General features: G+C 41.8%; 1 protein-coding gene across 1 annotated transcript in view; it reads right to left on the bottom strand.

Moving 5' to 3' along the window:
- Positions 1–6: 6 nt before the first annotated feature.
- The window catches only part of ZNF365 (zinc finger protein 365), a gene marked incomplete at its 5' end in the record, with an annotated part of 15,274 nt that continues 3,521 nt past the window's right edge, over positions 7–11,759 (bottom strand). The window contains 3 exons of the mRNA XM_017746185.1: positions 7–1,201; positions 3,666–3,703; positions 5,717–5,897. Of these exons, the coding sequence (XP_017601674.1) occupies positions 955–1,201; positions 3,666–3,703; positions 5,717–5,897 (466 nt within the window). The remainder of the gene's footprint in view (positions 1,202–3,665; positions 3,704–5,716; positions 5,898–11,759) is intronic.

Below are 11,759 nucleotides of genomic sequence, written 5' to 3' on the forward strand. Positions count from 1 at the left end.
CCTGTTCCGCAGTCATCTCTAACTGCCTTGCATTTGGGTTCTTAGTTCAAAGTCAGTGATCTCTCAGCCCTGTAAAGATTCTTCAGAGATAAAAATGTGAAGGATTTGGGTTGTAATCATGGCCATTTGGGCCTCTCATGCCTGAGACCAAGCACAGGCATTGAACACGATGCCATGCAATAACACGCTGCATTAGCCTGTTGCTTGCTGCACCACAGCTGATAACCTGCTGCTGGCACTTGGCACTGAAACTCCTCCTCGGGCTCAATCTAGCCTGTGCTTGCCAGGGCAGCTTCTGGTCTCCTTGCTAAGGGACACCAGAGGAGCCCAAACTTGTACCAATAGACAATGTGGCTGCTGGCAGAATCAAGTGGTTTAATGTATTTAATAAAAGATGGAAATGTGCTTATAGCCAAAAACCCAGGGTAGCAATCTACTGCTGTAAACAGCCTTCAAGTGACTTTGAGTAGGCCTTTTGCATCTAAGTATGTCTGTTAGTCACTGATCTTACACCTACCTAAGCTGAAAGATTGAATATTTAGGTGCTGATTAAATGGATTCCTCTGAACTTCAGCAGTAACACAGATGGAAAATAAATTAGCAGGCCACATGCTGCCACTAAAATAATTAAACATACAGCCACAGTACTGCCCAGCAAGATAACTGCAGTCATTTAAAATAAGCTCTATAAATGACTAAATAAATAAATAAATAAATACATGAATAAATAGAAAAACCTCCATGTAAACTGAATAAAATGTCACTTCTTTTATAGCGCCCAAAGAGGGAATGGCATAACTAATAGAAATCTTCCATATGTATATATTTCTATATATTATATCTGATATGTTTTGGCATGGCCAGATGGATAGGAAAAAGAAGGATGACTAACTTCATTCAATGTTTGTTGTGTTGAAGCCAAGTTCCTGTGTTACTGTATATTGCTCACCATCCCTATAGCGGTTTGGCCTTTTTACCCATCTTTGATTTTGCACTCACTTTCCTGGCAGAGCAGACTGATTCAACCTTCTTTTGTGCTCTCCATATTTCTCTTGGGCAATCAACAGGTTCATAGAAGCATTTCACTGGCTGCAAGCTGTTTTTTTCATCCTTTGCTTTTTTCAACAAGATCCTTCCTTTTTGAAAGGAATGAGGCTTTGCATCAGGGATGTTATATGAAGCATGTTGACTTCCTCGGCTCCTGAAATTAGTAATAGTGATTATTAATAACTATTATTCAGTCTTGCAAACTAATAGGTCCCCAAAATATCCCAAACCCATACATTTCTGAAGACAAAAATAGTCTTGTTTTACAGAATGAGGCTGCATGTTAAAAACAGAGCTGCAAGATGAATGCCACTTCTCAGTACTCAAAAGCATTCCTCACTAAAATAACCCCTATGTGTGTTCTGGTGCACTCTTCAGGCACGTCCGTCTACACTTTTATTCCAATCAGTATTCTGCTGATTCTGGAGTGCTGAGACCTTACTGAGGTCTATACTTGGTGGTCTGCCGGGATTTTTCAAGATGCACATGTTCACATCAACCTTCTGCAAAGAATGAACATCCCTTGGTCTTTGGAAGACCACACAGCACCATAAAAGTAGAAAGTAGGTGGAGGAACTGTAGGGACTTCTTTGTGGAATCTCAGTGCTGCCCTGGACTGCACCCAGGCCCCAGGGAGCTGCTGCTGCTAATGGCCAGTAGCTCAGGAAACTCCATGCATGCGCTGACTGCCCATCTAGGGAAACTTTAGCTTCCCTTTCAGGCTTTAATTTAAAACAGGAGAAGAAGAAAGGGGAATACAAAAACTGGTGGGAAGAAGGGTATGAAAGCTTAAAGGCCAAAGTAAGCTGGATTCTTTGTTCTCTCTGTGATGGTTCAAGCCCAGCAAGATTTGCAGAAATTGGTGAGCTCAGGTGGAGTGACGGCAAAGTGCCCAGTGCTGCAAAGGCTGAACCATGCACTCCACTTTGAAATTTTACATTGAAACTGCAGTTCCTCAGTTTAGCTAAGTAAGATCATTATACCCCCTTTTAACATAATCTTGAAATGTTTTACAGCAGATACATGTAGTGTAACAGCAGAACTATGAACATAAGGCACCAGCTCACATCTACCCAGATCCTGTGACTGAAGAACAGATGTGCTGATGTACAAGTTCATCTTTTAAGGGATCCCATAGGGCTATTTTCCGTAGCTTGTTATTTCTGAAAACCATGTATCTGTAGTATTACTTCTTCTGGGAGTTAAATGATATTGCACACTTGACAAAGCCAGTTTTGGAAAAAGCTGTGGTTATTCAGGTGTGTACAGTGAAAACCCTCTCCTGCTCTTTAGGAAGATGAGAGGGTGTCATGAAAGCCTGTATTTATTGGTGGGAGGTAGTGAGGGCCATCTGACATAGTAGGAATTAAGCCTTACCTACATAACAGCATTACCTGGTTGGCAGCTTTGCTAACCAGGTTTCACCAGAGGGAAGTTTTGGGAGCTTGCAGACACTGTGTCATCCTGGCCTGGTGCAGGCCTGGGCTCTGACCACTTGCTGGGGTTTAGGAATGACCTGTGTAAATGCACAAGTGTTGGGCACTCTGGTTTACCATCAGTTCTTGGGTACTGTTTGTTACTGTCCATTACTCAGTTGTTGTTAAAAGATGCAGCGTTCTACTTTTCTCAGCTGTTGTTATGGTGAAGAAGTTACATCATTTATTCCCAAGGCATACACAGGCATTACTGCAGGTGATGTTAGGCAGTCCTCTGCTGCACTGAGTGATGCCGTTAAAACCAGAAGGTCAAGGTCAATATGATATGAGGGGCTACCTAAAGGGGCTAAATTGTATTTACATGGAACGAGTTTATGGTAGAGAAGACAGCTGTCTGTCCCCAATTCACAGTCAGGGTAGGATGGAGGTCACTGCGTGTGAAATGCAAAGCTGCCCCCTCCAGACGTGGGAAATGCTTTTTCACTAAAAGAAGCATCTCTGCAATGTAAGTGACTGTGGGAGTCTGAACTTCTACTTACACATATTCCTAATCTGTTGTGTTATGGAGAATGGCCTATGGTGTAATGGGAGAAAGTCCCAAACTCATGTCTCCACTAGGAAAGGGTGCACTGCCTGACTGTCACTTGGCCAAGCAGCACGTGGTGCTCTAAGCCACCTGCTGGGACTCATGACCAAGTCACAAAGACATGGGAGACCAGCCCCAATTAGTTCTGCTGCTTCCATGACAGCTGCTTGAGTAACCCGAGATTGTTAATGCCCATGCTTTGTCAGGGCACTTGTTTGGTTATATGAGTGTTACTGTCAGTTAGGAAATGACAACTGTCTCTCCTACCTATAGAATGTTAAAAGGTATTTCCAACTGAAACTTGGACTGTGTTTGCCAAAGAGATTCAAGTCCTGTAGCTTTGCAATAGGCTATTATAGTCAGCCGAAGGAGTAATCTGTTTAACAGAAAATTAGTATTCTTTATTTTCTTTAGAGAATATCTGAATTTAGTTTTGTTTTAGTAGAAATCTGTTTTTCCTCAATTACATGACATAAATATAGACCACATGCAGGTATAGAACCTGACCAAACCCAACCTATCAGGTAAAATGCAAAAGCAGAAATGCAAGCATATCAACTTGGTGCATTTTAGTAAGAAAAAGGAGATATACATACAGGCATCTGGGTTTCTTATTTAATGAAATGTCTGTAAACTGCAATGAAAATAAAACCAGGTTACTACTATTACATTTTCAAGTAATTAAAGTACAAGGATAAAATGTACACAATCTTTAAAACCGTACTTCCATTCTCACCTGCTGTTAAAACTAGAACAACACTCATAAAAGAAACCAAAAAATCCTCCTCTTTTACAGATTATTACTCTTCCATCTTATAAACGTCTTTAAAGTTCATAGTAAGTGAGTTGTTAGTGGTTGGATTTTTCCCATTATTTTTATTATAACTATGATCAAAGTAAATTGAAAGAAGTGTGAGCTGAACAGAGATCTTTCACATTAGGTTAAACAGTATGGATACAATGAGAAGTAATTATTGCGTTCAAGATAATTAATAAAGGGCAGTGGCTGAATAAGCTGTATGAAATTAACTTTTAGATCCTTTAGTTTTTCAGTGATACATTTCCTTTACACAAGTGGCTAGGAAACTACAACTACAAGCCCTTGGCTCTGCCAGACTTGCACTGAAGGGTGGAGGGTGAGGACACAAACATTCTCTCCCCCTCCTGCAAATTCTGAGACCAGCTAGGGACAGCATAGCCTCAGTGCCAGCCCAAATTTGCATTACTTCATTTTTTACAACAGTTTGATTCACAGTGTGGAAACACTTTGTCTAGTCCCTCTTTTGGTGGGGGTCAGAAAGGAGGTGTTCAATGCCAGCTCAGCTTAAATCGATCTTAGTACTAAATCCATTCTTTGTATTGAGCTCTCATCAGAGCTTGTACACTGAGCCTTTGAATATCATTTAATGTAGTCACTGAGCCAAGCAAGTCAGATTTGGCATCTGAAAATGATTATGTTCTTGTAAATGTTGCCTCTGTCCCTGGTATTGTCCGCACTTTGCAGATGGATTTTTACCCAGCCTGACTTTGCTTGTCATCTGTCTTGGTTGGAGTCTGGAGCCATCTCATGGTGTACTTTTCTGTACCTCCTGAAGGTCAGGATGGTCAATATTTGGATGGATGACCTTAGAGGAATGCTGAAGTCACCCAGAAAGCAGGGCAGCTGTGTGGAGTGAGGGTTAAAAAGGTCTCTCTTAAAAATGAGAGCCCTCCCCAAGGGACACTGCTGAGCCTGGCATCACAATAAACACGTCCAGAGAGAGAGAGATGATTTAATTTTGAGGCCCATCTGTACGGAGCCCCATAATGTTCTCACAGATACTGTCTCAGATGTCCTGCACTGGATTTCAGCTCATCTACGTTTATTCAGGTCTTAACTAAAGCTTGTTGTCTTCCAAGTAGCTCTGGGAACCTTTTCTTTCCACCACTGCCTACCTGTTCAGTGCTGTGCATGCTCAAAAGCCTTCTTCTCACATCCCAGGGTGAGCAACTACTGAGCACAGGCAGCATGGGGTATTCATTTAAACTGAAAAGTTCCTTGGAAGTCCTGTGCCTAAAACTTGTCATATAAATGTAATGCATTGTAGGAAAAAGATTGAGTTTATGTATTAAAAACGTGGGCTTTTAAAGAAATAATGTATTTTAAAAAGCAATGTTCTTTGATTTCTAGTCCATGGGGTACAGGCCTGTGGGAATCCATTCACCATTTCTAAGAGTCTCATGACAGGTAACTACTGAAAGCAAGATGATTTGGAGCAGGCTGATATGCCACCTATAGGGAGCCACGTCTTTCCTGAAAATCTTTTGGCATCCCAAAAAGACTGCCAAGTTATATTTAAAAAGTGTTCATGGCAAAGGCAACAGCAGCAAGAGCCAAAGCTGGAAAAAATTTTAAGTATCTATCAAATATTTCATTGCTCTCCCTCTACCGTCTTTGACGATTGCTGCTCTGACACTCCCTGCTCCTTTCTCTCATGAAAGTGGCAGTTTAAAACACAAATAAAACACACCTAAAGAAACATTTCACAAATGCACATATGCCTGCAGTAGCGATTGGCCTGAGCCGCTGAGCCCACCCGTATTCAAACTCCAGTACTTTGGCTCCAGGGGGAGGTTGACAGTAAAGGGAAGGACTCTGCTGGCTTACCACGTGCTCACTGACGTCGGTGTGGTTGCACACCATCTGCTGGTTTTGGTAATATTCTAGCTGCCTTTCTGCCAGATCCACGCGCTGCAACAGGTTCTCAATGAAGTGCTGGAGCCTGGCTTTCCCCCGCACTTCTTTTTCTGCTGCTTCTTCCAGGAAGTGGTTGAAAGTAACAACTTCTCTGCAAGATGGAAACATTGCAAAGAGGCCACATTTAGATAACAGAAGGGCTCTGGTCTCGCTGTTTTCAAAAACTACTGGTGTTTCTGCAGTTTTTCATGGCGATAGCACATAGTGGCTAACTACGGTCCTTCACTTTTGTCAAAAGATTTCAACTTTTTTGTGGACAAAGTGAAGATCTGGAAACCTGAATGCTGAATTTAAATTTATAGGCAGTGGGTTTGGGGTGGGGTTTTTTCACATTATTTGGTCTCTTGGAAATAGTCTTCAGTGATCCACAGGGTAGAAATATCATTAAGCATCACCTCTCGAGGTATCTGGAAACAGCTGTATCTGCTTTCTGGTTTTTTACTTAACCATGAGCATATCAGTTCTGAAACATGAAGAGAAAGAGATGAACTCCCAAATTTATCTTTCCATTTCATCATAATCTTACAACAGTCATTTAATGTTGCTGCTGGGGTGGTTCCTAACTTAAGAGAGCTACTGTGACCATTAAACTTCATTTTGGCTGCAAACCTACAAGTATGTTCAAATTTGGTGTTATAATCTGGAGCCAGTGGGAGCATGGGGGATTAACAGATAATCTACAGATTATAGACCAAAGAGTAGATGTGTGGGAAGAGCAAGGTTTAGGTAAGGAGTTTATGAGTGTGTCTAGTCTAGTAACACAATTGGAAGAAACAGCAGCAGTGGCTGTGAAAGCTCCCAGCTCTGTACTGAGACACTGCTCATTCCTAAGTTCTCTCCATTCTATCAGTTTCCTATCACTAATCAGGACACCATTTGGACCTCTAATATCAGAGGACTATTTGGGTGGAAGAAGTTTGCTTACAGATTGAAGCACGTATTACAAAAGAAGACAAATCTGAGCATGTAGGACTTCCCTGGTTAATAAATGCCTGGATAAATATTTCTTACTCTGCCAATGAAGCCATGTTAATTTTTGCTTTGTACAAAACAGAGCGGGTGGGAGTTGAGGGAACCCGTGCTTGCCAAATGAAAAAGGGCATGATTGCTCAGTAGAAATACATCGCCTGAGGAAAAAGCATTTTAAGTACAAACTATGAAATAGTTTGTAGCAGAAATAACCTTTCAAAGCTTAGCTTGTTTATAACAAATCCAAAGTTTCTCTGTATTTTATTGTTGTAACTCAGCATAGTTGTAGTTAATTGGTTTACTGTAGTATAATTGTTTCACCAGCGAGCTGCTTTGTACTGAGTTAGGCACAAGTGGTCAGCCATGGAAGCTCACCACCTAGGATTCAGGCTGTGCCTGCCCGCTGATCTAATGGTAGGAACGAGGTAAAAACAAGCATATATTGTTTTGGACCAAGAACATCAATGAATATTAGTTTCTATTAACTCACCCACAAAATCTGGCTTAAGAAACAAAGAGGTAACTTGTAACTTGTTTGTTAAGCTCAGCTACTCCATTTCATTTCAAGGCTCTGTACAGTTTAAGTGATTATTAGATTGCCCAGAGCAACCTGATACTAAAGAGCCACTGAGGAACACTTAGGGAGAAGCCAGTCTAAACTCATTAAGGTCAGTTTTAAGGCTTTATTGTCACCGCACTTAACAGCACTGTAACTTCTTTGATTTCATGGTGGTTTTAGGCTAACGTAGGAGCAACCTGAAGCCCTTGGAGTTTCATCAGGCTCCTCTTTTACAGGGGACAGGGAGCTCAAAAGCACAGCTACTCAGCAGGTTGGCTCCAAATCCCTCTCCCTTTGGGTAAGGAAGATCTGTGCGTAGCCTGGCAGGCTGCTGACCCTCCAGTGGGAAGGGTGGGAGAGTGGGGAGCTACCAGCCTGGGACACCATGAGGATGTCCTTCTCAGGGACACATGCAGCTTGTGAGTTTTGCTGCAGCAGGAGGCCACAAATATGAGTACCTGGCATTTTTTAAAAAGGTTGATAGTTTCAAGAATGTTAACATTTGTAGGTGTCTCAGCAAAGGTAATTAAAAAGAATTCATTATTTGTCTGCTCTATGGCATGAATAATCACCGACAGATTTTTCCTTTCCTACAAATATTTCACTAATATGCCATAAGGAGGCCAGGGGGAAGCAGTGGTTTTTTAGGAAGACCTAGATGACTATCAGAAGGAGAAGAAGAAACTCCTAATGTCAATAAATTCCCTAGTACTGTCCTTGCTTTCTAGACTGCTAAAGATAACTTGGCATCCTACATGCCATTATTTGTAGGAATTGTTATTAGCAGCAGTAGTAGCATCTCCATAATTTCTCTCTGTTTAGCTGCCTCTGTACAGCCTATGAACCTGCCTTTAATAACTTTAATCTAAAAATTTTCCTTTGGGCTGAAATACACTCTGTAAATTCCCTTTGGAAAGACAGGAGCCAGAACGTACCCACGCATTAGGGCTCCGTCACACGCCTTGCACTGATAAGGAGCACTTCTGTTAGTTCAGCTACTTTCTGTTTCCACTTCATTCTCATCTCTCAGAAGAACAAGATCAAGCCCCGAGGAGTGACTGCTAATAGCTCTTTCTACTTGCTCCAACACTTCTTCCTCAGAGAGCTCACTCCATGCCACGGCTATGCCTTGGCTACCTGAAGAGAGTTCCCTGAAGAAATTTTACCCTCTTCCCACTGTGAACAATAGGGAAATGGTTCAAAGAATTCATGTAGCTTCCTGCAGCTGCTGTTTATCTGTCTAATTGCTCTTCTTGTCTCTTGTAGTTTGCCCAGATATTTTCTTAGCCATGCTGATGACCCTCTCCCTTCAATTCTATTTCTAGATATCTGTGATGATTTTTTGCTTATGTTCTTTACTTTCAGTTTATTTCTCCAGAACCTCTGCCAAGCTTTTGAGGATTATGTGATAAGATTTCTGTCTTTCACCCTCTTTTCTTACGCTTGTGGAAAGGTGGATGTTCACAGAGGTTTGACACTGCTCCTCATGAAGTCAGGGGGGAAGCTGAGGCTGTGAATATTGTGGGGCCCACTTGGTAGAGGCATAAACCAGAGCACAGCAGCATGGGCCCATTGGGCTCTGTGTCTTGACAGCACAGCCTTGTCAGCAGCGTTCACCTGAAACAGGAATCATTTTGTTAAAGCCTGGCTCAGATCTGAGGTGTTGCCCTTACTAACGAGAGGTCTCTGCTACCCTGCACTGACTATTCCACATCTGAAGCACTTCTGTTATATTGAGTAAAGGTTACATGGAGTTACTAACTCCCCCTGTGAATACCTCTGCTCTCAGCATCATCTCTTTACTGCTCTGCTTCTCTGCCCAGCAGACTCTTGCCCCTTTCACCCAGTTCTGCACCCTATAAGCACTTGCTTATAGGGGTAAACAACAGATCCTGCCACTACATTTTCTGAGTGGTGTAGATGATGCTCAGTGCAGCTTAGATCTCTTAAATTTCTGTAATCTCATCTGTTCATAGCTTACTATACCAATACTAAGGTATATTGTATGCAAAATGTTTACAGGGCTATGACTGGGCAGCAGGGAGAAAGGTAGGTTTCTTACTTTGTCTTTGATGGTGCTCCTGTCAGACAAAACCTTTCAGGAAGAGGGAATTGCTCCTGCTGCCTGGAGAGCAGAGGGTGTATTGAGCTGCCAGCAGCAGGGTGAGGCAAGTGAGAGGGAAAGACAAGGGGGATGCAACCTGGGAGGTGTCCAAGAGGAGCAGGAGATGCCTGTACTGCCAGAGTGTCAGAGAGGAGCTCTTCCCAGAGCCAGAGGAGTCCAGGGGAAATTTACTGCAGTACAGCAGGCACTTCAGAGGTGTTCAGCTGAAAAAACAAGTGCAGGGGGAAGAACTCACTGTAAGTAAAAACTTGCTGCCAAAGCTTTTAATTTAATCTGACTCTGCCAGGAAGTTAACCTGTTCCAGTTAACCAGACTTAAGTAGTTTGGCATTTTTCATTCCAAATCCAGCCTAGCCCAAAAACTTCTTCATGGAGGCTGTAACCATGAAACAACCTGAGATGTTCATGGTAAATAAAGTTATAAATCACAGCCTGAGTAGGTGACATTTATTCTTCTGCCTTTACCACTAGATTATTCAGTGCTCCTTTAGGATGAGTGAGCTGCAGTTCTTGTTTACTGGAGCAGTTGCCAGCACATGGATACTGGGATATGCTTAGTATTTGTATGATTTTCAGCAGCTAAGCATGTGATACACTGAGTAGATGCAGAGGGTGGGACAGCTCCAGCTCCTTAACACCTGACAAGAAGGGCTAATTATTTCTCACATTGCAACCAAGCCCTCCCACGGATGCATAGTACTGGCCCCAGGACTGTGCACAGCAACACTGACACCTGCAGCTGCTCTGTAGGTGGAGACAAGCACGAGGCGCCCTGCAGATTCTGCACCCAGTATCAAATCATTTTAGAGAATTACAGTTAGCATAACTCTGCCTAAAATCAATAGAAAACCAAACACATTATTTTACCTGAAGGTGGGAAAATTCCTATCACAGTATGTAGTAAAGTCATTTATTTGTCAAAATATTTAATATATATATATTCATTAAGTATTAATTCCACTGACCTTATCCATCACTCAACTGGTGTTTTTGCCTGAAGGCTGCTGTTATTCATTAGGTTGTGGTTTCACATTCCCACACCACTAATAGCACATTTGATTTAAGAGGTTCACACCTCCTCCCCTCAGAAAGTTATTGCACCCATTCAGTGGGCTGTATTCTAGATCTGAGCCCTGAACTTACTGAGGTGACACTGAAGATTAAAAGCTTTATTTCACAGACCCATTCTGTGGGACGTTCATGCTAGGCTTAAACCTGTGCAGCTGCATGGGGGGAGGGGAGTAATCTCTCGAGTAGGAAGATGAAAGAAAACAGGAAAGAGGGAGCAGGATTACCTAAAACTGAGGGTGGAAGAACAATGTGTAATTGCAGTTGTACTCTGCTTAAAGCAAATCAAAACTGTTTTGTTGTACAAATGAAATTCCTATTTTAAGGAAAGCTGTTTTAAAGCACAAATTGCAGTGATCTCTAAAAGCCAGCTCTTAATGCCATTGTCAAGATGCTATCTGCACAGATAATTTCATTAATTGCAAACTTAAGGTAAAGCCACTGGCAAGAATAACTACTGCCCACCACAGCTATTCTGAAATAATCCTTGCATTCCAGGCTATGTCAGAGCAGAGGCATGACCAGTCTCAAAACAAATGCATTAGACTGGTTAGAGAAATTACTGTCAGAGATATGGCAAGGTACAACATTAATGATCTTACTCTATGATTAGGAGCCAAAGTGAAAGTGTTTAAGATACCACTAAAGGTAGATTCCAGCCAAAGACCATCACTTCAAATGCTTATCCTGTTTACCAGTTTCAGTTTTCTTACATAACATCTAGAAACAAGCCTCTCAGTGTCCTCCAGAAGTTAAGTTCATAGCTGGTTTTTGTTTCAATGATTTTCTTGATATCTTATTCAACAAAGTCTTAAGCCCTTTGGGCATGCTTCAGTGTTATCTTTAAGATCACAGTACTCACTCTGAGTTGCATTTTCCTTCATCAAACATTGAATAATCCCTTTCAGGGCACATTTCTAATTAAATCATTCCTTTGCTCAGCAGCTCTGTGCTTAGAGTAATACTATCTCAATTATGCATTAGTACAGTCAGTGTTATACCTCCAGCTGTCCTGCCCCTCAACACAGTTCACCTCCATGAGGGCCTCACACCAGTATCACAGCACGTAACTGCATGCATATTGGCACTGCCATTTTTGTAAGGAAACAAAGAGAAAATTTAACTAAAAAGATATGTTCACTTCATCACTGCCTTTCTTGGACTGCTAAAGGCTTTATTTAAAAGATACAAAAAATAATCAACTGACAAGTCTAAAGAAATAACCTTCTGATC

This window comes from Corvus brachyrhynchos, unplaced genomic scaffold (assembly GCF_000691975.1).
Source record: "Corvus brachyrhynchos isolate BGI_N302 unplaced genomic scaffold, ASM69197v1 scaffold279, whole genome shotgun sequence".
NCBI classification, from domain to species: Eukaryota; Metazoa; Chordata; class Aves; order Passeriformes; family Corvidae; genus Corvus; species Corvus brachyrhynchos.